Raw genomic sequence first — 27,900 nt, 5'->3', positions numbered from 1 at the left:
CATCTTCTCCCTCTCTGCACAGACAGTCTGCTCAGGGCTGGAACCCCAGGATGTGGAGCTGCTCTGTGTGGCATTATCCCAGCTCCAATCTCATCCAGCAGAGATGGATCTCATGGCCAAGGGGTCCTCTGGATTTACAGAGCAGCCTCTGTATCCTTGTCTTCTTTCCCTGCTCCTAGTTAACTCTGCCATAAACCCCAGGCAGGAACAGGCTCTGCTTTGTGTTTTTGTAGCCTGTGGGACCATGATTGATGCCTTTCTCCAATGTGGATGCCCAAACTGTGCTTCCCACACTGGGAAGAGATGCAGGAGCTGCCTCTCTCTGCACCTCCAGGAGGCACAGTCCAGGCTCCTGCCCCAGCACTCAGCACATTGAACATCTCCTGCATGTCCCTGGATCTGACAGGCTGCTCCCAACACTGGAGGAGGCATCAGAGCTGCTGAATTTGGCTTTGTACAGAAGGTCTCTTGTTCAGCCTGGGGCAGAGGTGCTTGGGAGAGGTGGGGTGGGAGGTTTAGATGAATGAGGATCGTTGTTTCTCTCCTGATTCCCTTCAGGAGGGTGCTGGATGTTTCCCAGCCGTGCACAAACATCTTGGATTTGCAGTTCTGGACTCTGTTGGCTTTGACGTCAAGACCTGAATCCCCTGGGATCACTCCTGGTTTGGGACCCAGGGGATGCTGTGGTTACAAGGACACGTGTGAATTAAAGCCTCTTACAGCTCCCTCCTCTCCTGCATGGATCTGGCTTAGCCCCATCCAGTTGGGAATTATTTCAAGCTCCTTTGCTGCCTGAACACAAAGAAGCAGCAGCAAAGAACTTAAGGCAGCTCCTGAGTTTTGAACAGTTCAGGATGCGAGTCATGGCTGCAGTTTAGTGGGAGGGAAATACTCAGGTCCTGAACTTCCAAGGGTTTCTGTTGGATATGGAATACCCAGTTCTGGTTATTGTAGATTAGATATAGATTATGTATCTATATAGATATATAATATTGTATAATATAGATATATAGATATTGTAGATTTAGATATAGATTCTGTGTCCTGGACACAGAAATTAATGGAGAAACTGCAATTTGTACGTTGTGGAGTTGTCTTCATTTTCCAAAGAGCCCCCAAATCCAGACATACCTTCACTGACTGTGATGGCACCTGTCTTGATGAATTAACAATTTAACTATGATTTTCTCCCTAGTTCCAGTTAATAGAGTAGTTGGATCTGCTGGAGGCAAGTTCATCAAATGTGGGATGCACAATGAATCCACTCTGGGCTCTGTCTCTGATTCACCATGTGCAATGAATCCAGCAATTTGCTGCTACTTGAAGCCTTTCTAATTTCCCTGGCATTTGCAGGAAGGTCCATGGTCACCCTGTGGAAGCAGGTATGAAGTAGAAGGTGGGGCAGGATGGGGGGACACCCAAAAGCCCTTCAGGAATCTCAGGCACCACAGGGCTGATGCAGAGTTGAGTGCAAACAAATCCTTGTGGGCATGAGAAGCACTGGGCTCGTGGCACCGTGCACTCCAGAGGTCCCTTAGGGCCTCACCACCTGTGTTGTCCCAGTGGAAAATCCCAGTGCTCTGGCTTCAGCTAAACAGATAATTGCATGCCTTAGTGGCAGCCCTGCATCCCTGGGGCAGCAGGACCACTGTCCCTGAGGGTGGGATCAGGGTGAAAAACCTCCTCCAGCCTTGGCTGCCACCAGGGTTTGTGTCTCCGGTCCCAGCTCCAATCCCACGCCCTGAGTCCTGCACTGGGAATACACTTCTGGCTCTGCATGGCTGTGGCCAAGAGTTTCCCATGCTTCAGAAAGTGCCATAAACCCACAATAAACAGCACAGCCCCTGCACTGCTGTCCTGAGCTCCCCTGGTCCCCAGTGCAGCTAATGCTTAAACACTCGGGAGAATGAGAATATTTAGGATTTCTGTGGAAGTGTCAGTGTGGAAAAGGCTGCACCAAAGCAGAGAGACCAGCGGAAACAGATGGATGTAAAAATAGTGGAGACAGAGAGGGGCTGGCTGGGGTTCAGGAGCTGCAGAGGGCTGGGAGCACACGGATCCAGTTAGGGCGCTGCAGAGCTCGTTCAGCCCTGGGCACACTGCAGAGGCTCCCCCTGGCACTGCTGCCCTTGCCGGGGTTCCCCAGGGAGCAGTGCCCAGCCAGGATCCCAGCCAGCTCCACGGCATCCCCACTGGTGAGCCCCTCTGCGGGGACCAGATTCCCCCAGGGAATCTCCCGAGCCTGGGGAGCCACTGCTGGCCCGGGCAGGAACATCCCGGTCTCGCTGCTCCCCCCGCTGCCCGGCTCCGGCACCAGCCCGGGCTGGCTCCAGCCTTGCCCAGCCCCAGCCCCTGCAGCAGGAGCAGGAGCTGCTCTGTCTCCACCGCCCAGCCCCGGGATGTGCCCCACGGTGCGTCCCCAGAGAGGTGTCACCTTCCACCTGCCCTGGGAATGATGCTCTGCCAGGGCACTCCTCCCTGCTGGAAGGAGAAAAGCAGAGCCAAGAGGAGCAACAAGGCTAGCAGAGGCCAGGAGGGGAAAAGGGAAGCAAAGATGGATGTGGAAACCCCTGGCATTTTTGCTTGTTTGTTTGTTTGTTTTTTCTTGTTTTGGGTTGGAAGGGACCTTAAAGATCCACCCATGGGCAGGGACACCTTCCACTATCCCAGGTTGCTCCAAGCCCCATCCAACCTGGCCTGGAAGGGGAATTTAACTTATTCCAGACTCTGCCAAACATAATTTCAACTGTGATTTATTAGTTATCACTAGAAATAAGGTTATGACAGCATAGATAACCCCAAATGCTGTGGGAGCATGGCATGGGTGCCTGAGCAGCACAAAGAATGCCAGGAGATTCCTTATGTCTTTCCAGCTTTCAGTTTCAAAGATGCTATTCTGCCTGGGAGCAGAGAGAGGGAGTCCTTCTCCTTCTCTTTGAGGGACATGCAGGATGCTCTTCTCCTGAGGAACATTCCCCTGGCTGCCCAAATCCCTCCCAGGCTGGGCTGGGGATGCAGTGTGCCTGCAGGAGAGAGGCAAGGAACAAATGGGATCTGCAGGAGAATCTTGTCAGAAAGATTTTAGGGGTGGGAATGACTCAGAGCAGCTCTCCCATATAAAATCACGGAATCATAATGGCACAGAATGGTTTGGGTCAGAAGGGACCTTAAAGCCCATCCAGTGCCACCCTGCCATGGGCAGGGACACCTTCCACTGTCCCAGGCTGCTCCAAGCCCTGTCCAGCCTGGCTGTGGACACTTCCAGGGGTCCAGGGGAAGCCACAGCTTCTCTGTTTCTGGGACATGTCCATGTGTTCCAGAGGGATGTGCTGGGATGCACAAGCACCAGGCAATCCCTTTAGCAGGATTTAGCAGATCTGGAGCCCCCAGAGAGGTTTGCAGTGACACCTTTCAGGTCTCCCACTGAGCTCTGGTCCAGAACTGCAGCCTCCCAGTAAACAACACCCAGAAAAGGGGGTTTGGCTTGTAGGGAAGTGTTTTATTTCCTTTAATTAACTGGATCTGAACTGGATGGAGCCCAAGCCTGTTCTCAGTCACCAGCAGCCCCGAGCTGTGCATGATCAGAGCTGACAGCCCCAGTGGTGCCAGTGCCAGCAACCCCCACTGATGGACCTGAAAAACCCCTACAGGTCTGACACAGAACATTCATGCACAGGGTATGGATATTTGAGGTGAAACCTCAGCAGAAGTTCCTGCTCAAATCCCCTCCTCTCGTGACTTTGCAATTGCCAGCAGCGAGGAAAATCCCTGCAGAGTAACTCAGGGATTGCGCACAGCCCCTTGCATTGGGATAACCAAGTGAGGCAGCAAGTTTTACCCTATATCTACCCAGGAGAGAGAAATTAGAGCCTGTCAGGGTTCTTAGAGCCTGTCTGGGGTGTTTTACCAGGCATCTGAGTGGCTGTGCACACAGCTCCAGATACCTCCTGCTCCCCTTCCTTCAGGACATGCTGCCTCCCACAGGGAGCTGCTGGATGAAGGGGGAATTAAAGGCATTTGTTATTCCCTGACACAGTCCATCCCCAGGCTGCCTTCCCAAGGAGCTGCAGCTCAGGGGCTTGCCTTGGAGGGAGGAGCAGCTTTATCATGGCATGGCAGCTCGCCCAGGGAAGAGCTGGGAGACAGCTGGGATTTGTTCTGGGGCCGGAGTTCTGCTCCTGTGGGGAGGCCAGGGGTCAGAGATGAGCCAGGCTGTGGGAGGGAGGCAGGGAGGGTGTTTCACACTCCTGTAAGCACTCCCAACACTGCATCCCCAAGCCAGCCTGGCAGGCAGGTCCCAGCCCTAGCACTCCCATCCCAGTTCCCAGAGTTCTGTGCCTTTCCCTGATCTCAGCTCATCAGAAGAACAGTCGGTGATGCTCCATCAGCTCCATCCCATGCCTGCTCTGTGCTTACACCCCCATGTGTTCCCCTTGGGGAGTCTTGTTCTGTTCCAAACCCCTTCTGCTTCCAGAGGATTTATTTCCACACTCCCTGCTCCCCTCTCTGTCCTATAAACGGAAAGGCTTAGGCAGCCACTGCTGCACATTTAGAGCTGTGTGACCACGAGATTTGCTGCAGCCAGCCCAGTCAGCTGATCCAGCCACACTCATTCAAGGAATCATTTTCCACTTGTCATCCAAGCTGTGGCTGCCCAGAGTGGGGGGAAAGAAAGGGAGGCTTGGTGTGTTTGGGATAACTGGTGGAGGAAAAGCACACCTGGAGAGGGGGGCACATGTCTGCCCTTCCTATATCCTGAGCTGCTGCATCTGTCAGGGTAAGCAGTTATAGGATGAGGTTATGAACCAAAAGAGGGTTGATTTCAATGGGATATTTGGAAGGAATTTTTGGCTGTGAGGGTGGGCAGGCCCTGGCACAGAGTGCCCAGAGAAGCTGTGGCTGCCCCTGGATCCCTGGAAGTGTCCAAGGCCAGGTTGGACAGGGTTTAGGATAGTGGAAGGTGTCCCTGCCCATGGTAGGGAGTGAAACTGGATGAGCTTTAAGGTCCCTTCAACCCAAACCAGTCTGTGATTCCGTGATTCTCTGTTTTTTTCCTGAAAATCAGGTCCTCCTCGGGACTCTTTCCTTCCATCTCCAGCTTTCCAAGATCTCATTCCAGGTTCTGTACCCTGAGGAATTGAGGTGTGCCCCCAAGGCTGCCCTGCACCTACTAAATCCAATGGAGCTGAGTTAAGGTCTCGTGTCACAGCAGCAGCTGCTGCAGCACCAGCCCTGGCAGCTCCTGCTGCTGTGGGCTGTGGGACCAGGCTATGCTTGGTGGCCATGGCAAGAGGCACCTTCTGCCCCTGTGGCTTTGCCACTTGGCCTGGAGGAGAACTGGAGGTGGGAAGTGAGTGATTGCAGCTTCAGCAGATGGTTATCCCATGAATCACGGGCTACCTGGCTGTGTGGTCATCCCTGGATGGCTCCTGCTGGACCTGTTTGTGCACATGCAGCTGATCTGAGGCTTCCTGGGAGGGCTGAGCTCCCTCACGTGCCCTGCCCAGCCCTGGTTGCACCTCGAGGCCACCACAGGGACAATTAGCACATGAGATGTCTCTACTTTGATGCCCAGTCTCCCCACCCTTGTGATGGGGCAGCTCTTCCCAGAACTCCCCTCCCCTGCCTCCCAAAACACACAGCTGGGAGGGAGGGGTGCCTCTTGGACACATCCCTGCACAGCTGCTGCCAGCTGAAATGTCGGGGATTCAGGGAAGGTTTCTGCTTCTTGGCTGATCTTAAGCTGCCCTCACCCCTTGTTGCTGTTGGGGGAAGATCTGCAGGTGGAGAGAGGGGCAGGAGGGGATATGCAGAGGGTTAGAGGGAAATTCCTGCCAGGAATGAGTCAGCCCCACAAGCTATGCCTGGAAAAAACATCTGCACCCATCCTGCTGTGGTGCTGGGGCAGAAGGGAACCCTCATTCCTTTGGGATCCCTTTAGAGCCAGGTTTTATATTTTCCTGCTTTAAAGTAAGTTAAGCTTACTTTGGAGTTTCACCCAGCTTAGGGAGAAACAGCAGAGCCAGGTATCAAATCCCAAATGACTTCCCAATTCCTGGCTGGTGAGGCACAAAGCATAGGATGACTTTGGTTTACCCACATCCAACATTTTAAACTGAGGGGAGAGATTTTAGATTAGATATTGGCAAGAACTTCCTCTTTATGAGTGTGCTGAGGCCCTGGCACAGGGTGCCCAGAGCAGCTGTGGCTGCCCCTGGATCCCTGGCAGTGCCCAAGGCCAGGTTGGACATTGGGGCTTGGAGCAGCCTGGGATAGTGGAAGGTGTCCCTGCCATGGCAGCGGTGGGACTGGGCGGTCTTTGAGTTCTTTTCCTAGCCAAAACAAGAAAAAGGAAAAAACATTTATTTCTGCTTCCCACCCTGCTTAGCATTAAATTTTCTGAAAGATTCTCCTGCACAGGAGCATCCTCCTGAGCAATATGGAATTTGTAGGAAACATCCCCTGCTTGTGCAAAAACCCAAAACTCTCCTGCCTAAAAAACTATTTTTAATCAAGAAATACTGGAGATGATTTAGGCAGAGAGGGAGCAGCACTAAACCAGCTTTGAGCATGGCTTTTGGGGCTGTGATGGAGCTGCACAATATAATCCAAACTTAACTTTGTTGGGGTGCAGGGTTCGTGCTCTGGGGGAATAATAAACCACCCCCTTGGGCTGAATCTGGAGCTGATGGCTGGAATTTGAGGAAATCCTGTGTGTTTCTAATCTTAGGTTGCTTTTCCCCTGGGTAGTTTATTCCTTTAAATAGAAGGGCTTAAATGGGATTGACTCCTACAATCCTTCTGGCCTGGCTGGGCTGTAATCTTTAATGGCCTGTGATGGGCAGGGATGTCACAACTCGCATCCCTTCTGCTGTGAAGGGACAACACTCAGGAGCCCTCACTTTCTCAGGTGTCCCCTGGAGATCTGTCCCAGCTCCATCCTGCCCCCTTGGAAGGGCAGAGAAAGGACCCTGGTGTCTGAGGATCCCAGGGAAGGGCTGGAGCTGTGCCAGGGGAGGTTTAGGTTGGGTTTTAGGGAAAGGTTCCTCCCCCAGAGGGTGCTGGCACTGCCCAGGCTCCCCAGGGAATGGGCACGGCCCCACAGAGCTCCAGGAGCCTTTGGACAGCACTGCCAGGGATGCCCAGGATGAGGTTGTTGTGGGGTCTGGGCAGGGACAGGAGTTGGACTCGACCATTTCCCAGGGAAGGGAGGAGAAATGCCAAATGTGGTGCTCTGATTCACGTACAAAACAGGTCAGGGAGCTTTGTCCCCCACAATGTACAACAGCATTTTTAGGATGACCAGTTACGTATCTGAATGTCCATATAAATATCAGATCTCCAGAAGAACCATCCACCTCATCCCTGGTGAGCAGGTCCAGGTTCCTCCAGTTTTCCAGCAGGATTTGCAGTGGGTGGTCACAGACTCTGGAACTTGGCAGCTTTTTCAGTGGCGCTGTTTGCTGCAGAAACCACCTATTTTTATCCTTGTATGGAATAATCACATCCTGATGAAATCCAGGATTTGTGCAGCCAAGCTGACTTTGCAAGTGCCACCACACTTTGCAGCTGCCAAGACACCAACCCTGGATTTCCCCATCCTCTTCCTCAGCTTTTCAAATCCTTCTTCCTAAACCAATCCTGAGCCAGAAGAGCATGTCCTGGAGGACAGTTCCCAATCCACTTTTCCCATACTGGCCAGCAGCTGCCACACCAGGATCCCCTTATCTCTGTACATCCCTGTCCAGAGGGTCTTTGGCTGCCCCAGCCTGCCCTGACTGCCCCACCTTGCTGATGCATCTGCAGTCCTCCCTCAGGGCACAGGGGAGGCCGAATGGAGCCTTCCCCTTCTCCCACCACCCTGTCTTGGAGTGTGTGGGACGTTCAATGCTCCTGGGAGGATGGGGTGAGTCAGTGTTTGCACATCCTGAGTCACTCCAGGGAGTTGCCAGAGAGGAGGAGGGGATGCCCAGTCTCATCTGGGGGTGTAAATATCCCAGGAAGTTCTTCTGTCTGAAAGAAAATTCCCAATGAGAGGCCACCACCATAGACCAGAAGTGTCACTCCATGAGAAGAAATTATTTCCTGGCTCTGCTTCCATGTGAATCCTTTCAGATGGCACACAGCTGATTATTTGGGAGGGATGCCACATCCCCAACTCATGGCTGTCCTTGGAAACTTCCTGAGACATGCTGAGGGGTTCCTCTTGGCAGCTCCCTCAGAGAAGATTGTGGAGCTATGGCATCCAACATGCCAGGGAGGCCACGGAGGAATGCCAGGCAAGTCCTCAAAGCAGGGTCTTGGGATGTCTTTTGAGTAGAATTAATTCCCAGTCCTCCCACTGATTGCAATTTTTATCACTATTTTGGGGTTTTTTTGAGCTAGAGATATCCTGAGCTCATGTGGTGGCTTTGGGAGTGGATTGGCTCAGGAGCCCATCCCTGGTGCTCAAAGAAAGTTTAAGATTTAAAAGGGAGAGTGGACACCCGTGCTGACACCCCCACAGGCACCTGGAGGTCCTCTGTGCCTTGATGAACAGCCCAGGGAGCACCACAGGATGCTTCAAATACACAGCCAGGCTTTAGATTTTTACCTCCATTTCCAGCTTGAATGGAATAAATTCTCAGGTCAAGAAAAGCTGGAAGAACCACCCCAGGATTTTTTGTTCTCAGAGTCCCTGCCTTTAACATGAGCTAAATTTTTTGTGCTTGCTCAGAGCAGAGGCTGAGCAGGGAGTGAGGCCAGAAAAACAGGGGGTCATGTCAGACTTTCTTTTTTTCTCCTCTTAACACTGAAATAAAAATACATCCCAAGCTTGTTTTGGGATTAACAAGAAAAAATTCCTCTTGATGGGAACCATCTGTGGCCAGGAGATGCCGGCTGCTCTCTGCTTCCCACCCTCACACAGACGCCATCATTTGGGGTGTGTTCCTCTCCCAAATATTATTCCTCTCATCCCTGTGCTGGTGGGAGGAATCCCAGCTATTTAAGGAGGCTTTTCTCGCAGCATTTCAAAGCAGCAGCAGCTCGTGACACCTGTGGAGGATAATATTTGCTCTCCTCATTACAGTCCCAGTGCCCAGCACAGCTTGCTGGTGGCTGCTGGCCTCGGAGGGGAAACACTGCCAGTGTTTTGCTTGTGACCTTTCCACCCCAGGTGTCACCTCAGAGTCAAAGCAAACATCTGGAGGCCTCTCTGGCCAGTCCCACAAAGCAGGAGGGGAAATCTGCCCCGAGGAGTGGAGATTCCCTGGCTCTGCCTCTGCTCTGCTGCTGGAGATGAGGGGCTTGGCGCTGGTCCCTTCATGGTGTCAGAGAATGAGGTGATTTCTGGGGTGGACTTGGACCCCAGCTGAGGTTTTGGGGTGGGAAACGCAACTTCTGGGCTGGGCTGGCAACAGGAGGGTGAAGAGGTGCATTTGCAGCATCAGAAACTCCAGAGATTTGGAGCAGGGAGAAGCCTTCAAGGCCAGGAAGAGGAGAGGAAGCTCAAGGTGAAGGCAGCAGAATCCAGGGCAGGTCTGGCCCCAGCAGGAAAGGCTGGAAGCGTTTCTCTGCTCTCTCCATGCAGCTGGGGAGGCTGCTTGGCTGAAATGCCTCCTCCTGGGATCAGCTCCTGGCAGGGTGAGCAGGAAGCTGGGAGCAAGATGAGCCCAGCAGGTTCTGGGCTGGGAGAGCCTCCTGGATGGCAGCACAGCCCTGGCCTGGGATCCAAGAGCTGAACTGAAATGGGCCAAATGAGCATTTTGGGGGCTTTCCCAAACCTGGCTGGATGAAAGATTTTTTGTGTGAGGCTTGACAAGTTCAGAGTGATCCAGGCCTGGCTTGGGAGGTGGTTTGGATTCATTTGGAGAAAGGAGGGCAGGACATTTAGGCCTTGCTTACCCTGCCCTCCTGCTCATCCCTCAGTGTGGGGACCCCCAAGTTCTTGTACTCTCCTAGGACTGAGTTAATCCTCACCTCTCCTACATGGAGCTCAGCATGAGCAGGTTAGAGTGAAGGATGCTGTTCCCTCCTTCCCACTGGGGCTGGCACAAAGCATCCCAGTGCCACTGGTGGATTTCATACTCCAGCAGACGAAGGCAAAGTGCTTTCCATCTTTGAGGCTGGAAAAATCCATCCCCCAGACACAGACTTGTGCCTGCAGCTGGGGGTGCAGCCCCCGCTCCCATCCCAGCAATGTGGGATGTTCTGGTGCTGCTTTGCCCAGCCCTGCTCTGACCACAGGCTGGGAACAGTCCTGGATGCTCTCAGAATATTCCATCAATCTGTGAGTCCTATTCTGAGGTGCTCACCCAAAAACTGGTGTTGTGCAAGGAGGACTCATCTTTCCAAGCTCTTTTAAAAAATCCCTCCTGGGCCAAATATACCCCAAAATACCACTCTGGCTTTAACAGAGAAGGGTGTTCGTGCACAGTTGCTGATGATTGGAAAGCTGAATGCAGGTGCTGTGCTTCACCCATCAAAAAGCAATTTACAGATTAAATTTGTAGAAATTGATAGAAACTGCTGAACAACATTACACTGTAACAGGAAGAAAACTTGCTGCTGTTTTATTAGAAACAGAGGGAAATGGATTCACATAACATTTTTAAGACAGGTTTTGAACTCTGGGGGTTTAATTTCAGCAGTGTGTGTGCACACACGCTCCATCCCAGGCAGGCTGAGCTGAGACTGGGATGGGTTTTTCATCCCCTGTGATTGGGGTCAAACTCCACATCTCCATCCAAGAAAACTCTGGGATGGAGAGGATTAGAAAACTGATGCTCCCCCTGGCCTGGCTGAATAACAGGGGCTTTGTTCAGGGATCCAGGTCAGGGATTTTATTTCAGTACCTGCAACGGAGCTATGAGAAGAATGCAGCAGGTTCCTCCCAGCCTGGAGAAATGCAGAGATATCTCCAAAGGTGTTTAATATTAACTGGAGCAGAGCACATCCCTGAAGGGTTTGACTGTGAGCCTGTGTTTGTATCCAGACATCACGTGCAAATCCATAACGTGGCCAGAGCTGGAGCAGGTGAAAGTCCTCCGGGGGGGAGCCAGATCGATGATGGGTTTGTCAATAAAGATCATCCCTTGCTGGCACCAGGAATGTGATCCATGAGCCCAGGCCTTCCTGTGCAGGCACAGAACAAAGGCCTCAGCCAAAAGGCTCTGATTAATGTGTTGGTGAGGAGAAGAGGGCTGGGTGGGCAGGGAGCAGAGGAACAAAGCAGCCCTGTGTGCACAGCCAGCGAGCAGCTCCTGGGACAGCGCTGGGATTTGCTTTCCAGGAGCTCCCCCAGAAAAACCCACTGGGATTTTGATGCAAGCAAGGTTTGGCCTTCACACTCACCCTCTCTGACTCTTCTGGTCAGATGTTACCAGCAGCACTTTTTGGTAAAGCTCCTTCTCACAGGGCAGGCAAGTCTTGCACCACATAATGACAAATATATTTCCTCCCTTGCTGTTTCAGCTGCATTTGTTTATTAAGTGGATTGCACTGGAAAATGCTGTTAAAGAAAGTTTAATATAAAACAAATTAATTCAGAGATTGCTTTACTTACATGCCCTGAAGTTCTCCCAATGTATCTGGAATCATGGAATCACTAAGGCTGGAAAAGATCTCCAAGATCATCAAGTTTAACCTTGGACCAAATCCCACCATGCCCCTAAACCATATAAACCATATTGTGAAATGCCACACTAACATGGTTTTTTTAATTTTTTTTTTTTTTCCACAGGAGACCTGGTTTATCCTAAACTTGATACTGTGAGCAGGAGTTGGAGATTATGGATGGCTTCATTCCTTCCAATTGTGTATTTAATGTGGGAAAAACTGCCAGCAAATAAAAGGCCAGAGGCTTGGGACACAGGACTAAGTCTTGCCACCAGCTCAGCAGGGGGACCCTTTGTGTCAGTGACTGTCCTTGTCAGGACACTGCCCAGCTCCCCTTTGAGTAGATCCATGTTTCTCCACTGCTTTGAAGGGCTGTGGGGCCAGTCCAGGAGATGTTTGCCCCAAGACAATGATACAGGGCAACATCCTTTAGGGCTTCAGAGGGGTGGGAGGGCACAGGGTGCTCTTCATCCTGAGAAACGTCGATGGAGACCAACATTCCTCACCTTGCCAGTGGGTCACCATCACCACAAAAACTGCTCCTGGCTCCTCCAGATCTTCTCCATTTTATATTTATTATATGTATTTCATATTTCTTTACCTGTTATTTTTATGACTGAGCCATCCCTATTTCCTCCCCCACACTGCAAGACTCCAGTGCAGTCATCAGGGGATGCTGAGGGTGACAGGGACCTGATTTACCTGCTCCAATTATCCCTGCCAGTGACTTTCCCCCTATTTATGTACATCCCTTTTATCTCCTGGAAGGGGTTGATGGCCGACTCCCCCAGAGCAGGCAAACACAGCTATTGTGCAAAAAGTGTTTCCTGACTTGGTGGACAAAAGATGTCTTCATTTTCAGTTGCTGGGTAACATCAAATATTCCCATTTTCACCCTCAGCATTCTCTTCAGGGCTCACCAGTTCACCATGGCTTGTGCTGCAGGGATGGAGACCTTGCAAGGGCTTGTTGGAGCAGCTTGAGGAGGCAAAAAATGTGAAAGAGAGGTTGAAATACAGAGGATGTAACAGGAAAGTGGCTCTGCAAGCCCTCCCTGTAAATGTTATTATGTTAAAATAATTATTCCTGAGGGGACACTTCCAATCAACACCCTCCTCGCACTTATTAGAGACACAAAAGCCTTGGAGAAAGAGGTAGGAAGAAGGACCTTAATGAAAATATTTGCAGCACAAACACAGGAAAGCACAGAGCTCCCTCCCGTTTGCCCTGCACTCCCCAAGAAGTGGAGCTGGCAGAACAATGGTGTGTCCCTCTGCACGCTTCCTTCCCCTGCCCAGGCTGCTCGGATGCTCCAGCCACAGCCAGGGTTTGCCTCCAGAGCTCCTCTGCTCAGGCACAGACACGGACACAGCTCCACATCCCCCAGTAAATCCAGCCTTGCTTTCTGCATCCTTTTCTTTCCTCTCTGCCTCATCTGTGGGATGTTGAAATCTCCCAGCCTTGCTCAGTGTCCACTGCCCAGATGTGGCAACTGAGCAGGGGTTCCTTGCTCTGCCCCAAAAAGCCGTGGGGGAATCTGCTGTGCTGTCACCAGACCCTGCCTTGTTCTGCCCAAGTGCAGCAGCAAATGCAGAAAAGGGAACATCCAACATGCTCTGACTTCTCTGAGAAAGCTCCAGGGAGACCTCAGAGCCCTTCCAGTGCCTAAAGTGGCTCCAGGAGAGCTGGAGAGGGACGTGGGGTGGAGGGACAGGACACAGGGAATGGCTTCCCACTGCCAGAGGACAGGGATGGATGGGATATTGGGCAGGAATTGTTCCCTGTGAGGGTGTGAGGCCCTGGCACAGGGTGCCCAGAGCAGCTGTGGCTGCCCCTGGATCCCTGGCAGTGCCCAAGGCTGTGTCTGGGTCATCAGGACTGCTCAGGAAAGCGTTTCTCCAGCAAAGACTTCCCCACTGTGAGCCTGGGAGGAGGAAAAAGGGCTTTTTTCTGCCTCCACAGGGGATGGAACAGCACTTTTTCTTGGAGGAGGCTGGTGCTGAGTTTCAGGATTAATCAGCCCATTCCTCCTGATCCCCACTCTTGTAGGAAGCTGCATCACCTCCCTCCCCATCCATCCCAACCAAACACCAGAGCACTGACTGCTCTGAGACTTTGCCTTGATGCCCTCGCATTTCCCTGCCAGGAAACAAAAATGTCCCTTCTGGAGGAATTTTCCCTTCCATAAGCACGTAACAAAACACTTCCAGGACGTGGTGTGAAATCCCAAAACTCAGCCCTGGTTTAGAGCCGAGCCAGGTCCTAAAGGAGCAGCTTAAAAAGGGAATCACACACAGGGAGTATCCCCAGGGTCCAGAGGGTTTTCAGGAGGGCTTTAGAGCTGCATCCTTTGGAAATGAAGCTGGCTGGAAATGTGAGGAATGAGCACAGCAGAAATCCCTGCCATGCCAAAGGGAGATATTTAAAGTAGCTTTGAGCATTCAAGGCTCTCAGCACGGGACAAGGAGCTTATAAATCTGAAACCAACCTTCTCTGTCCAAAATTGCATCCGTTTTCCTGGAGGCTGCATGGAAATTCATGGTAAATTTCCTTCAGTGACTTTTCTTTGACACTGCACGGCCCTTAGCAGCCAAAGTGCTGCTTTCAGGGGACAAAGATGGTCCTTCTGCTCATCTTTGTGGTCCTCACAGCTGCTTGGGGTGGCTGGAGAACAAATCCTTCCCCAGCCCTGCATCCTGGCAGGATCCTGTGTCGGATTCAAGCGGCCAAGTCACAGAAATATTCTGAAAATGTGCAAACTCTGTGTCTTTTCAGAGGCATTTTCCTCAGCAAATGGATGCTGTAAAGAACTGACTGGATGGTGCTGGGAGCATCTGCAGGATTTCTGGAACCTCATGAGTTTGAAAAATATTTCCTCTTGGTGCCAGAAAAAAATATTTTCCCCTTGATCTTAAGAAAGGCTGAACTCTTTCTGCTAAGTTAAAAGGCAATCCTTAGGCACAAAACCAAGGATGTTTAAAGTTTGGCAAAGGCACCAGACTTTGTTACGTGCCTTGAAATATCTGCATCTGTCCTGTCCCCTCCTGCACATCCACCCCCAAGCCTGCAGGAAAACACATCCTAAAGCTCTGCTGTGGACCCACAACCAGGCAGCAAATAAAATGCTCCCACAGGACAGATTTTCATCAGGATTTAAGGTAATCACAGCTCTCAGGCTCATGATTCTGAAATGTCTCCTGTCAGCAGTGCTGGAAGGAGAAGCACTTGGCAAAGAGCTGCCAGGACAGCTGCCTGAACCTCAGCCCCACAGCTCCTCTGCTGTGCTGCTCGTTGCTTGGATCAGATTCTAAAATCTGATTTTTCACCCCCAGTCATTCCCTACTGCTGGGTGCAGCAGGATTATTTCTGCTTCTCCTAAGAAAAGAGCCAGTTGCCAGCGACCTCTCAGCTTAGTCTGCCTCAGTAAAGAGGAGTCTGGCATTTGGCTTGTGCTTGCTTGTTATTTTGACAGCACATCCCTTCCTTTTGCACTGCTTGGATCAATCTCTACTTCAGGGCTGGGCCAAAAAAAGTGGAAAATGGCCAATTTGCAGGGAAAAAAATAAATTAATCCATTGCTGTCAGCCAAGTGTTTTGTCACCTTGCATCAAGAAGGGCAAAGGATTCACAGCCAGGACACAGCTGAGTTTTGGCCACAGTGCTGGGCACAACTGGGCATCCTTCTCGTCCCAAATAACCTGTGCTGCTGCAGCGTGAGGGAAACAAGTCCTGAGCATGGTGTAGATCCAACAGAACACTCATCCTTCCCCCGAAATGCTGTAACTCAGGGACCCCGGTTGGCCTCGGTGTGGAGATCAGCTCCACCTGCACGCCTGGGAGTTCAGGACCTAACGTGGGAGCGGGTGCAGGCGATAACGGGGGTAGAAACAATGAAGGGTGAGCTGCAAAATCTGGGGAAGAAATCAGGAGGCTGCAAAGCCCAAACCCCCACCTGACCCTTTTTATCCGCCTCGGTGGGAACACACAACATCCCTCCTACCCCAAGCTGTGCCTGCCCCGTCCCTGGAAGTGTGCAGCGCCAGGCTGCACGGGGCTTGCAACAACCTGGGACAGCGGAAAGGGAGCTTGGAATGCCATGATCCTTAGGGTCCTTTACCTCCCCCAACCCATTGTGTGATTCCCGGCTGCTCGCTGCCCTTTATGGGCTCAGCATTCCCAAACCCCCCTGGCACGGTGCCAAGCACTCCCCTCCCCAGGGCTGCCCCGACCTTTCCCCTGGGCCCCAAACCCGAACCCTTGTGGGGTTCGCTGGCAGCCGGGGGACACCCCAAAGAGCAGAGCTGCCCACGGCTGGCTGCAGCTCCCTTTTCTCCTCCTCCTCCTGCTGCTGCTGCTGCTGCTGCTGCTGCTCCGGTCCGAGCGCTCCTCCCGCGCTGCCCGGGGCGGAGCCGCCCGGCCCAGCGCCCGCCCCGCTCCCGAGCCGAGCCGAGCCGAGCCGGGCTGCGGGGCCGGGGCTGCGGCCGTGCCAGCGCCCTCCCTGCGCCCTTCCCTGCCGGCCCTGGCACAGCCCTGCCGCCGGGGCCGGCCTCGCCCTTCCCGGGGCTCGGGGAGCCGGCGGATTTCCCAGCGGCAGCAGGTAAAGGGAAGGGGGCAGGGTGGGCTGGGGGCTTCCCCCGCCTGGCGAGGGGTGATGCTGAGCTGCTGCGGCCGGGACAGCTGGGCAGGGCTGCACCCCCGGCAGGGGCTCCGGAGCCGCGCTGCTTTGCCCCAAAGGGTGTTTCTTTTCCACGCCCGAAAGGTGTTCTTTGCCCCGTGTGCCCGTGGTGGCTCACCTGGCCGCCAGCATCCCGAGCGAAGTTGGGGATGTGAGCGGCTGCTCCCGGCGAGGGGGACGAGGGTGGGCACCCACCCGGGGAGAGGTCCCGGGGTGCCCCCTCTGCTCTCTGAGACGCCCAGAGTGTCCGGGGCTGGATCTGGACGCTGCTCTCCCCCCTTCAGGCCCTGCCCGTTTTACAGGGAAGGCTTCATTTCGGTATGAAATGATGGCATCTGCAGTGTCCCGCCGTGCCAGGGCTTCACACTGCTGTTGTCCGGAGCTGGAAAATCCTGAGGCAGCAGAATCCCAAGAGGGATTGATTGATGGTTGCTGGTCCAGCCGGAGGAGCACTCGGTGCCCATCCAGCTCCCTGAGGATGCTCAGCGATGTCCTGGATGGCTCTTGGCGACATTCCCCGGCACCAAAGCCTCTGTTAAAGACCCCAAATTTCCAGCGAGCGCTGAGCAGAGAGGGTGGAAAAAAAAGGTGAATGTAAGAGGGTGTTACTTTGTCTTGATGCTTTGTAAATAAACCAATTCAAAAAAAGAGTAATTCAGGAAAAAGAGGGGGGGAAATCGTCTCGTTGCTGTTTTCTTGAAGCCCTCACCCACGTCCTGTCTGTTCCCCGCCCGGAAAACTGGGCATGGAGGAGTTGCAGTCGGCATGTGAGCCTTTCTTTGGAAAAGGGCTGCTGGAGCGATTCCTGGTGTGGAAGCTGTGAAATTTCACCCCTGGTGAGATGGAAATGGGGATTCTCCAGCCAGGAAAAACCTGGCCACGTCGAACTTGCCGTGCTTTGGGATTTTAGGGGTGGGTCCTTGTTGCGTGTAATCGTGTCGGTTTAAGGGTTATTCTGGGGTTGGAGGGGGATTAGGGATAGATGACAGGAATAGGCATGGCCATGCTGCATGTGAAATTTAAAAAATAATGAACTGTGGTTCTCTTTGCTGGCTCTTTGTCCTGGAGGGAAGGAGCCTGCACAGATTTGTCTCCATTAGAAAGTTACACTGTGCACGGAGAACGCTGAGTCCAAGTGCTTCGTTGGGATGCTGGAGTCTCCTCAGGATGCTCCAGCTGCCAGGAAATTTAGATTGCTGCTGATTAGCAAGTAGAAGTTAGAGTGGTGCTGCTTCTTGAAGAGCTTTTTTGGGGTTTGGATCACCCAGCCCTGCAGGATAAGAGCCTTCTCCCTTCTTTTCCCCTTACAAATTGCCAGCTTGCCCTTGGCAGGTGTGGCTGGGGAAAAGCTGAGGCAAATGGATTTCCTGCCTCGCATTTTGGCTGGCATGCCCATTTTCCTCATCAGATTGCTATGGAAAATGGTCCATTAATTCATTAGCCAGCCTTTATCCACCTGAGCAGTGATGCATCCTGACTCCTTAAAGCCTGTTATTTTAACATATTCTCCTCTGCCAAGCTTTGAAGCATCTTCACGCTGATATCCCAGCAATGTGGAGCTGCAGAATATTTCTCTGTGATTTAGGAGGAGCTTCTTCAGAGGCAAATACAAGCTCTGCTTTGATGGCAGAGTTAATTTTAGAGTGGGTGTCTCTGTCAAGCTGTACTTTTTTTATTAAATGAGCGTGTTCTGCCTGTTACACTTTTCCCTGTGATGAATTCGGTAAAGCATGACTGGTGTTTGTCTTGGAAGGAAAATGAGTCTTGGTCGGATCAATTGATGTGGTGTCAGGTTGTAGATTCAGAAATTGCTGGCTCGGAATTAATGATAAAGGGTTTGGTTTTTAGCAAGGCAACAAATTGCTCTATAAACCAGGAAGGTTATAAGGAGACACAGAACCAGCTGTGAGGGGACAACCTTTTGTTGTACTTTTACCCATTAACTGTACCCAGGTGCATTTGATCTCAAATAACTGCCTTAAAATCAGTATATTTAGGTTTTGTTTTTTTTTTTTTTACTTTGTGGGTTTTTAAACGTTTTTAACGTGTGGGTTGGAGTAACTCACAGGTGCAAGTGCTGTTGTAGGTGGAGGTTAAAGATGCAGGGAGCAGGTGGCTCCTTCACCCTGCACTTTGATGCTCACAGGTGGTGGAAGTTATGTCTGGGTGCCCTTTAACCAGACACACCTGGGGGGAATATTGTCCTTTAACTTGCTCTCTGAGTCTTCCCGAGGCTGAAGATAAAAGGGAATGGTCGTACCTTTGAAATACTCCTGGTGCAGCTCTGGGCTTGTGTGGGAAGGTGTGGCAGTCACTGGTGGAGGGGCACTCCGGGCTCCTCCTGAGAGCAGCTTTCCTACAGACATAGTGGGGTAGGAATATGCTGTCCCTGGAGTCTGAAATGCTGCTTTTAAACTCCTTTTTGAGATGATGCACCCACAGAGGTTGTGCTCCCGTCCCTGAGATGCTTTGCACCTTCACGCTGATATTCATGGAATGGTTTGGGTTGGAAGGGACCTTCAAGCTCATCCAGTTCCACCCTTGGAGAGGAAGAGACGGGATCCACCTGGCAGCCACTTCGCTTCATTAGGCTGCAGCCGCTGCTAATTGGGCTCCAAAGAGCTCAGGCAGGGGGATTTCACTCCGGTGCTGACCCCCAGCCAGTGCTGCTGCTCCGGGCTCTGCTGCTGCCAGCTGCAGCTGCTGTGGGGTGAGTGGTGTCTCCCTTCCTGTGGTTGTTGGCTGGGGTTTTTGCTCAGGGCTCCCCGAAATGCCGGTTCCGGGCCGGGTGTGAGGCTGAGCATCCCCTGCGCTCAGGAGAGGGCAGTGTCACACCGAGGAGCTCCTTCCCCATCCCCGCCGGGGAGCGCACGGAGCTGCCACCCCCGCTCCGGAGGGGCTCACAGGGGTTCTGTGCCGGGTGGCTTTAGGAGCCAGGCTCCTCATCCCCCTCCCTCCTTCCCAAAGCAAGTGTTCCCCCTCCGGCTCTGCTCCTGGTGCTTAACAGCCCTTCTCGGGAACATCTGGAGCATGATGCTGGGAAAAGGGATTTAAAAGACTTTATGGTCGCTGCTTTTGCCTGCCAGCCCCTCTATAAACAGCGATTAGATACAGCTACTTCAGTGCACGTCTTGACCTTAAAATAAAAAATTTAGCTGCACACTGGTGTTTGGCTTTGCTGCTTTTTCCTCTTTAGCAAACCACTGTGTTCTCCCCACTTCCTCCAGAAGTGCCCGCAGATACTGGCAGGACAACTGCCTGAATATTTGGTGCAATAGCCTGTCATTGCTCAATAGCCTGACAAACAACAACAACAAGTTTTATGTTTTTGTATGCAATTAAATATTTGTAGAAGATTTCTGCCAAGGAGTGGTTTCAAGGTAAAGAGCGTTCCCCTGAAGGGTGTTCAAACAAGCACCTTCGGGGGTGGCGGTGGGGAAGTTTTTTGTGCCTGTGCCTCCATGCATTCCATGTTTCCACATTTGGAATCCATTCCAGGTTGGGATTGAGCCCTGTCTTTTTTGTCCTCCTGGTCCTTGGGCAGGATTAGTCCTGATGGTGAAAAATGATTCTTTTTGTGACTATTTTTTTTGCATGTGTGACCCTTGATCTGGTTTTATTTCTTTTTTTTTCCCCCTGCTGGATGAAGGGTGAACTGGGGATGGGAGAGGGGGAAGTTGCACCTTTCCTGGGGTGCTGCACAAATCTGGGCACCAGCTCTGTCCCCATCTGTGCAGAGCCCTGCTGGTGGTTAATCTCTTCCTTGGAAAGAGCCTGGACTGGTTTTAATGCAATTCCTTAGTCATGACAAACCTGACTCCTCCTGCCCTCCCTGCACCTCTCTCTGTGCTGGAGCCACGCTTTCCATGAGGAGCTTGGGGTCCAGGCTGCTGGGTCCTGGAGGTCTCGGAGGTGATGGACTGTAAGTTTATTCTCTTCTTGTCTGGGCAAGCTCAGAAGGATCTGTTTCACTTTCAGAGTTACCACGTGGCGCTGTACCAAAGCCGATTTTTATCTCCCACTTTCCCCCTTAGGTATCAGCTTGCCTTTAAATTTATTTATTTTTATTTATTCATTTAAATTCCTGCTGCTTCTCTTCAAATGCTGCTGCAGCTTGTAAAACCTCTTGGTAAATGTCTGGCTCCTGTGTTTTGCTTCCCTTTCCTCCTCGCTGAGGTGAAATGAAACTTGTCCCTCCCCCAGCCCGAGGTGAAGTGCACAGAGCAGAAATATTCTGGTCCTCGGCTGTTTTTAGCTGTGCTGAGTTTCAGGCTCACGTTTGCCCAGGGAAAGCAGCTTGTATCTGACTGAAATAGTCCAAGGTGAAACCCAGAGTTTCCTCTAGTTGGTATTTTTGGGTGTAGCCTTTAAAAAGATGTAATGGACTGATTGTACCCTTCAATGTCCACGTGTTCTCCTGAACCACTCTAGGAGATTATATTTGGGCCACTTAGCTGGTATTGATGACTCTCTTGAGCTGACAGTCATCTAATCGTAAATCAAGTCTAAAATCAAGTCACTGTTCTGCTTTCCTGCTGCAGAATTGCAGCAAAACAAAATGCATTAAATTTTCCTGCCTGGAGCTGGCCCCAGCCCGTGGTGAGCTGCTGGGAATTGGCACCTGAAGGTGACAGGGGATGCTCAGAGTATTCCACAAGATTCTTGGGAAGCAGGGCTAATCCTGAGCAGGGCACTTAAGAGCTTGGAGAGGATTTGAGGCTCAAGTCTGGGCTTGCTGTCCTGCAGAACTGCCCTGGACCTTGCCAGGAGGGAGGGACCTGGCGTGGCCCTTGGGAGGTGTCCCCGTGTGTGTGACCCCATTTCATCCCCGTGAGCTGACTGCAGGGCTCTTGTCTGAGTAGAACCTTGGGGAATGGGGACAAAACTGGCATCTCTATCCCAGTCATGCCTCAGGTCCTCTTGCTGTGGCCAATGCTTCCCCACTGTGCTGCCAAGGGGCAGGATGGGGCTGGGGGCTTCCCAGCTTATGGCTTAAAGCCAGTCCCTGGGACGGATAGGGAGGGCTTAGGTTTGTTTACAGGGATTTACCACCGTGCTGAGGTCACTCTGTGACACCTGGGGGAGTGTGTTATCTGGACTGGCTTTTATTTCTTTTTTTGCCAAGAGGTAATTAATGCTTTCCTTGGGATTAAAATATTTCCTGCATGTTTCCTGAATGTCCTGCATTCCTTACACCTACAGCTGTTGGTGTAGGGAAGAGTCATCCAAACCCTTGACCTTTCTCAGAGGGGAAAAAAGGCTCTTTTGGAGGAGGTGGGAAGTGTGTGTTCAAATCCCTACTACTCTGAGCAACCTGGGCTAGTGGAAGGTGTCCCTGCCCATGGAAAAAGATGATTTTTAAGACCCATTCCAACCCAAACCGTGATGATTCTGTAATTCTCCTTTCTTGCGTGAAGCAGCCCCATTAAGAAATTCCTTAAGGCTGTCAGGTAGGGAGTGTTTTGTAGGCAGTTTCCTGATCAGCAGTGATTGTTGAAGGTATTGTGGGAATTTTGGTGGCAATCTGCCTGCTAATCATTCAGGAATGTTGTCATTGAGACTTGAAATTGTCAGTCAATCCTGTTGCAGTTTGAAACCCAGCAAAGAGGCAGCTCCTGTGCCCTGGTCTAGGTGTCCAGGCATGATTTTCTCTATTTCTCTCAAGCTTTTTGGGCTTTCTCCATCCATGGCTGTGGCTGGTTGGTCTTGGAGATCTGCACAGTAATAGTGCCTGAACAGTCCTTGAGATCTCTGCATTTGGGGTATTTGGGAGCCCTGGAATTCATCAAGCCAAGAAGTGAGGTGAGACCTTCTCAAACACCTATTTTTAGATTTAGATTTCACATGCAAATTACATTCATCATCGAGGATTGCTCTGCACTTGGAGCACTGGGTTTGTAATCCTTGCTTTCCAGCTCTTAGATATCAAAATGCCCCCCAAAAATACAGATATTGCTGTCTCCCTTTTCCCTGTGCCCTGGAGCTGGGGACTGGGAGCTCCCACACCACTTGCTGTGTTGCATTTGATGCTTTGTGAACAGGGAAGGGTGGCAGGCTCTTGTTTTCGGGGTGATTTCCCTTCCTGCATGGGCTTTGGCATCACTTGGAGGTGGCTGACAGCTTGTAAGATCATCTCCTGCTTCCTTGCTCCTGCCTGGAACCGGGAGGCAGGATCTGCTTTCAGAATGAAGCAGCTCAACTTGTCTTTAGCTGTGAGTTAATCACCCAAACGCAGAGTGCTTGCAGCCCTCATTAAAATCCTGATTTAAAGTGCAAGGTTGACAGCTCGGCTGGAGATACTTTTCCTTATCACGACTGTTTCCTAATCCGTCTCCTCTGTGTAGGAACGTGTTTGTTTTGGGGTTTTTTTGGTTTGGCTGTTGCTCTGGGAGAGCAGTGTGTTAAAGGAACGAGGTGTAAGGCAGCCAGATGTAGGTGTAGGTGTCCAGATGTTCAGGTGGTGGGAAGAGGCGTGCTCTGGTGTGTCTGATGCTGGCAGGGACAAACCTTTGTGTCTCACAAGGTCACTGTGTGGCTGCACGTTCCCGAAACACAGACCCTGCCAGGGCTCCTGGGACAGTTCTGCTTTGCCAGGAGAAATAAAGCTGCTTGTGGGATTAGAGGGATGGAGCTGCTGTCCCTGAAAACACGGGCAGGAGCAGTGTGGGAGGGGATTGGCCTTCCCTGGGTTTGTACCCGGGAAGATTTCAGCTCCAATCTGAGGTACAGGGGGTTAACATGGAGCTCAAGCCTTGTCCTGTGCTTTGCTGGGCCTCAGGAGCTGGGTGGAATCATTCTACAGTGGTTCTGTGAAGGGAATCTCTGCCTTAATGGTGCTGGTACCCTGTCCCCGTGTCACCTGGAGCAGGGGGATGGCTCCTTTGGGTGGTCCCTGCTGGTGAGAGGTGTCAGGAGAAAGGTTGGCTTGCTCATGGCAAGATGGGATTTGACCTGAAAGCCAAGGCTCCTGCTGGGGCTGGTCTTCTTGAAGGATAAACACCCACTGTCACAGGGGGAATGTGACTGGCTGGGCAGGAGGGGAGCCTGGGGAAGCTCTAACCCCGTGTCCAGACTGTTTAGAGCTGCCCTGTAATGAGCAGATACAGATCCACTTCTAACAGCACAAGAAGCTTAAATTTTCGAGTCCTCTGTGTTTCTGAAAGGGTCAGCTCGCTCTGTTAAACCCCTTCTGTCATGAGAGTCCCTAAATCCAAATTTCTGGGGTAATTGGTTGTATCGAACTGTATTGGACCTGTGAGGAAAATCACTTTGCTCTCTTGGCTTCTCCTCTCCCAGCTCAGGGGAAATAATGGCTTTTTCCCCATTTCCCTGAACTTTGCAGCTCATCTGCAGGGTTCCCTGGAGGAACAGAGCTGAAGGACTGGCTTGAAGTCTGCTCTGCCCCTGTCCTGGAGCAGTTTGGGGGCTGGATGTGGAGCTGTGGGGGGAATGCAGGGTGAGCCCTCGAGGTCACGAGCTGGGGCAGATGAGGCCAAAGGAGTCAAACCCCAAAGTGTCTGCTCCAGTTTCTGCACCTTCCCAGGCATTGTGTGCCTCCCCTTATCTGGGCTGATATTTGCAGTGCTGATAAGAGAGGGTCTGTAACAAGTGTGCTGTGCCACAGATAAAACCTGCAGTGCGTAAGAGCTGTTCCAGCTCGGGCTTATCTGCACTATGAAACCTGAATATCAGCAGGGCTTCGGGGATGAGGCTGCCCTGGCTCCCTCAGCACAGAACATTCAACCAGGGATTGTGCTGCGAGTGCTGCTGCTCTGTAAGTCCCTCTCCAATGTGCTTTTATTTTGTTTTATAATTTAAATTTTGGGATCAGAGTTTGTCAACTGGCTGCGTGTGCCTGGTTGTTGTGTGCTCTGTGTGTGGGTAATGAGGTGGTGGCTGCTCTCAACATGGGTTGAACCAGGCTGGAGGTGTTCAGTCCCCAAAAAGAGGTGTAGATGTGGCACTTGGGGACATGGTTTAGTGCTGGACCTGGCAGAGTCAGGTTACTGGTCAGACTTGAAGGTCTCTGAGCTGTTTTCCAAACTTAAGGATGCTGTGAGTTCAATTTAGGGATTCTTGCATCTCTCCAGGCTGCTCTTTGCTCAGAGGCAGAAATCCTGGAGTTTTTGTGCAGCCATGGAACACCAGTGCAGGGAGCAGAGATTTCCTGCCTCGTCTTGGTGCTCCTTCAGGGCTCTGACCTCTGTAAGGGTGGGAAAACATTGGAAGTGATGGAGAATTGCTTGGCCTTGGGCACTTCCAGGGATCCAGGGGCAGCCACAGCTGCTCTGGGCACCCTGTGCCAGGGCTTCCCCACCCTTCCAGGGAGCAATCCTTCCCAATATCCCATCCATCCCTACCCTCTGGCAGTGGGAAGCCATTCCCTGTGTCCTGTCCCTCTCAAAGCCACGCTTTAGGCTGGCTGAGCTGGGCTTAATCTGAAGAAAATCAGCCCTGGCTGTGCTGCAGGTTGGAGGAGATGGGCTGGGAGAAAAGTGGGAGCAAATGCTGGTTGCTGTTCCCTGCTGCTGTGCCCAAGGTCAGCCTGACCGTGGAGCTCCCAGGTTGTTCCCAATGTTTCCAGGGAGCAGCTGCTCAGCTGTGTGAGCAGCTAATGGGGTTTATCAGCCTCCGGTGCTTCTGCCTGGGCTTTGTCAGAACAACCTAATCCCAGAGAGCCAGAGCTAAAATAAATGGGAATAGGAGTTCCTGGGGCCCTGCAATTCCAGTGCCCTGTGTAGCAAAGCCATCTGATTTCTCAAAGAGTTGATATGCTGATTGTTATATCTGAATTGAGTGTAAGGCTGGGGAGAAAGAACATCCTTGGTGCTTCTTACAGCTCCAACCCTGCAGGCTTGAGGCGCTTGTCAGAGTTCTCTGGTTTAAAAATCACAGTCAGGAAACACAAACCAGCCTTTGGAGGGAAGGGCTTGCAGTGACTCCAAACCTCCCTCTGACAGGGAGAGCTGCAAACTGCATCCCTGACCCAATTCCTCCTTTTTGGAAGGGGTTTTCTGCTTCAAGCTGGAAGTGAAATACAATTGTGGGGCAGCCTGGAGTCTGTCTTCTCCTGCTTGCTTTTGTCTGGCCACCCTAAAACTTACTGTTGTGTTTCAGCACTGCTTATGAGCTATTTTGTCTCCAGATTGGCCACATTTGGTGGCTGATCCCATATGCTTGATTCTGAAAGGCTGTTACATTTTTTTTTTTAAATATTGTTTTGTTTTGGGTTTTTTTCTGTGAAGGAAAGGTATGAAATAAATACTGCCTAAAAGGCTTGTGGCAGTCAGCTCTACTGAGGCAGCTCTTGGACAGGGCTGTGAGGAAAACCCTGTTCTGTCTCATGCCCCATCAGGTTTAATGCTTGTTAAATGGCAGAGCTGTCGAGAACAAGCTCTGGGCTGAGGCACTGGAGCTGGTATTAAAAAAATAAATATTGCTGCAAGTGGCTGAGCTTGGATGTAAATTGTGCTGTGAGTGGATACACAGGGATTACTGAGGTGTCTGGATTCCCCCCAGGGCTCACTGCCAGGTGGGAGCCTTGGGAATTTGGGAAGGCAGCCTATGGGGAAAGTCCTGTGTCCCAGCAGTAATAAATCCTCTCCCTACCATGCAGCATGAGGGCTGTATTTAAATATTTTTCTTGCTCAGCTGCACAGGCTGATCTTTTCATTTTGCCCATCATTTACAATGTGACAAAAAAGAAAAAAAAAAAAAAAGAAAAGGGTTTGCCCCTTGTCTGTCTTTATAGAACTGTAAAACAATGAAAAATCTAATGAAGACCTGTCTGCCATGGTCATCCTGGAGCTCTGAGGGCTTGGGTCTTGCCTGTGCCATCTCCCTCCTGTTTCTCCATGGGAACAGGGAAGGACTGAGCTTTTTATCCTGCCTTTCAAATGGAAAAACACTTGAGTACCACAAAGAAGTAATTTTTTGGTTATTTGTCCTACAATAATGTGACATAACTTAGGATGATGCTGTGATGATGACTCTGAAAGGAAAGATGTCAGATACTGAAAAGATTTGGGATCATCCCCCTTTTTCTTGCAGACACCAGTGGTTTTGGCTGAGAAAATAGGTGTATTTTCCAGTGACTGCAAAATAAAGGATGTGGCACTGCCTCAGTGGGGCAAGATGAGGGCATGAACACTTGGATACTGTAGAAAGGCAGACAAAGTAGATTGATTTTTCTTTCTTCCTTGGGGGTTGTTGAGCCTTGTGAGGTGGGAGAGAGGGTCTGGAAAATGCTGGGTGGGAGCCTTTGCCTGGCTGCACCATTTTACTGCATCATATTTGCTCTGTTTTAATTGTAACCTCAGCTTAATGTCAGTCTTTGCCACGAGCAGTGGCACAGGCCCACTGAGGAAATGGAATGGGACAACGGAATGGGAATCTGTGGTCGATTTTCTCCTTCCCTTTTCCTTTCTGGCAGGTTTTTCTCTGGTGCAAAAGCCAAAGGATGAACCCTTGTTTTGTGAGTATTTTATTATTTATTTCCCTGCCGTGATGGATGTTAAGCAGGTACCAGAAATACCTTCAGCTTTGGACACAACCTGCCCAAAACAGCTCTGGGAGCTCTGCAGGGGGAGGTGTTTGGCAAAGAGCTCTGCCCAGTTTAACCTGAACCAACAATCCCAGCTCAGGGAGCATCTTTGGGACCACTGGGATGTGAAGGTGGCGATGGGAAAATTCTCCTGCTGCTGCAGGGGAGTGCTTCACCACCTCGTGGGATGCTCACCTGGGCTGTTTTGCAGCTAAAACCCATCCCCTGAGCGTTGTTTTTTTTCACCCTGGTGGCTGAGTGCACCTTGGTGTTCTGGGGTTGGCCTGGGAATGTAACAGAGCTCTCCAAAGCCCCTCAGTTTCCTGCTTGTAGTGACGGGGGGGGTGTGGAGGAGGCAGGGATCCCATGGATAAATGGCATAGGGGGAAAATCCCAGTCTTATGGAGCTGGGTAGAGGTGTCTGTGCTATTTTTGGGCACTTTTCCCTGAGAGCCATTGGCACGTGGAGGTGTCTGGCAGCTGAAGCCGCCTCTGCTGCTCCCCCAGCCCTGGTTCCCAGAGACTGGGGGTGGCTCTGAGTGATTTGGGAGGGAGGGCAGCAGGGAATGTGTTGGCTCCTTGCTTTCCATATGGAAGTGGCACTTTCCCCTGAGGGGGTGGCAGTGAGGGGGGATGCTGAGCACGGGAGATCTGCTTGTTCACAGGAATCCCCTCCCTCTGGGGGTGGAACAGCACGGGGGCTGCTGCCAACGGCGTCACTTGGCTTTCTGAAATATTGTTGGCAAAAATGTGCCTTTTCAGACTGAACACGGGTCTCCTTAGGACAGCCTATGAGCTGTTATGGGGAAGAAAAAAACCCCAGAATGAAGTGAAAACTGGTTTGTCAGGAGAGAGTTGGAGGCTGCTCTGTGTCCCCCTCACCCTGGCCAAGGCTGGTGCAGTCCCTGAGGGGATACCCGGTGTCCCCATGGAGCATTCAGCCCATCCAGACTTAAAGGTGAGAATAAAGTCAATTTTCTCTTGAGATGTCATCTCCCAAAGGGCTTCCCTCTGGTGTGAGCTTATTTGCTGCCAGGCTGGGGACAGCAGTGACAGAACTGTGTGTCACTCAGGTTTATTGTTG

At 51.6% G+C, this 27,900-nt stretch overlaps 1 protein-coding gene and 3 long non-coding RNA genes across 12 annotated transcripts in view; 2 read left to right on the top strand and 2 right to left on the bottom strand.

Annotated features, from left to right (window-relative positions):
- Window positions 1–1,195: 1,195 nt before the first annotated feature.
- Window positions 1,196–15,182, top strand: LOC111930955 (uncharacterized). Its single transcript, XR_002865365.2, has 2 exons — window positions 1,196–1,382; window positions 11,723–15,182. It is a non-coding gene; the product is annotated as an uncharacterized LOC111930955 (long non-coding RNA).
- Window positions 10,528–17,649, bottom strand: LOC147654464 (uncharacterized). The gene is made up of 4 exons (XR_015285256.1): window positions 16,983–17,649; window positions 16,392–16,835; window positions 11,335–11,491; window positions 10,528–11,115 (listed from the first exon to the last, which is right to left on the bottom strand). It is a non-coding gene; the product is annotated as an uncharacterized LOC147654464 (long non-coding RNA).
- Window positions 12,157–15,727, bottom strand: LOC147654465 (uncharacterized). The gene is made up of 2 exons (XR_015285257.1): window positions 14,087–15,727; window positions 12,157–12,576 (listed from the first exon to the last, which is right to left on the bottom strand). It is a non-coding gene; the product is annotated as an uncharacterized LOC147654465 (long non-coding RNA).
- Window positions 16,037–27,900, top strand: part of GDPD5 (glycerophosphodiester phosphodiesterase domain containing 5) — a 102,859-nt gene continuing 90,995 nt past the window's right edge. For 2 of the 9 annotated variants that reach the window (XM_086883644.1, XM_086883636.1), the window contains exons 1-2: window positions 23,907–24,047; window positions 26,706–26,747. Coding sequence is in view for 1 of the 9 variants with exons in the window: in XM_086883633.1 (XP_086739759.1) it covers window positions 20,140–20,195 (56 nt within the window). In the remaining 8 variants the exon portion in view is untranslated. Of the gene's footprint in view, window positions 16,196–18,700; window positions 18,984–20,119; window positions 20,196–23,888; window positions 24,048–26,705; window positions 26,748–27,900 lie in introns of those variants that run through there. The other 7 variants (XM_086883643.1, XM_086883640.1, XM_086883635.1 and 4 more) reach the window with 7 other exon arrangements.

The sequence above is a fragment of the Cyanistes caeruleus genome, chromosome 3 (assembly GCF_971803275.1).
Source record: "Cyanistes caeruleus chromosome 3, bCyaCae1.hap1.1, whole genome shotgun sequence".
Classification (NCBI taxonomy): domain Eukaryota; kingdom Metazoa; phylum Chordata; class Aves; order Passeriformes; family Paridae; genus Cyanistes; species Cyanistes caeruleus.
This window is presented reverse-complemented; position numbering and strand designations above follow the sequence as displayed.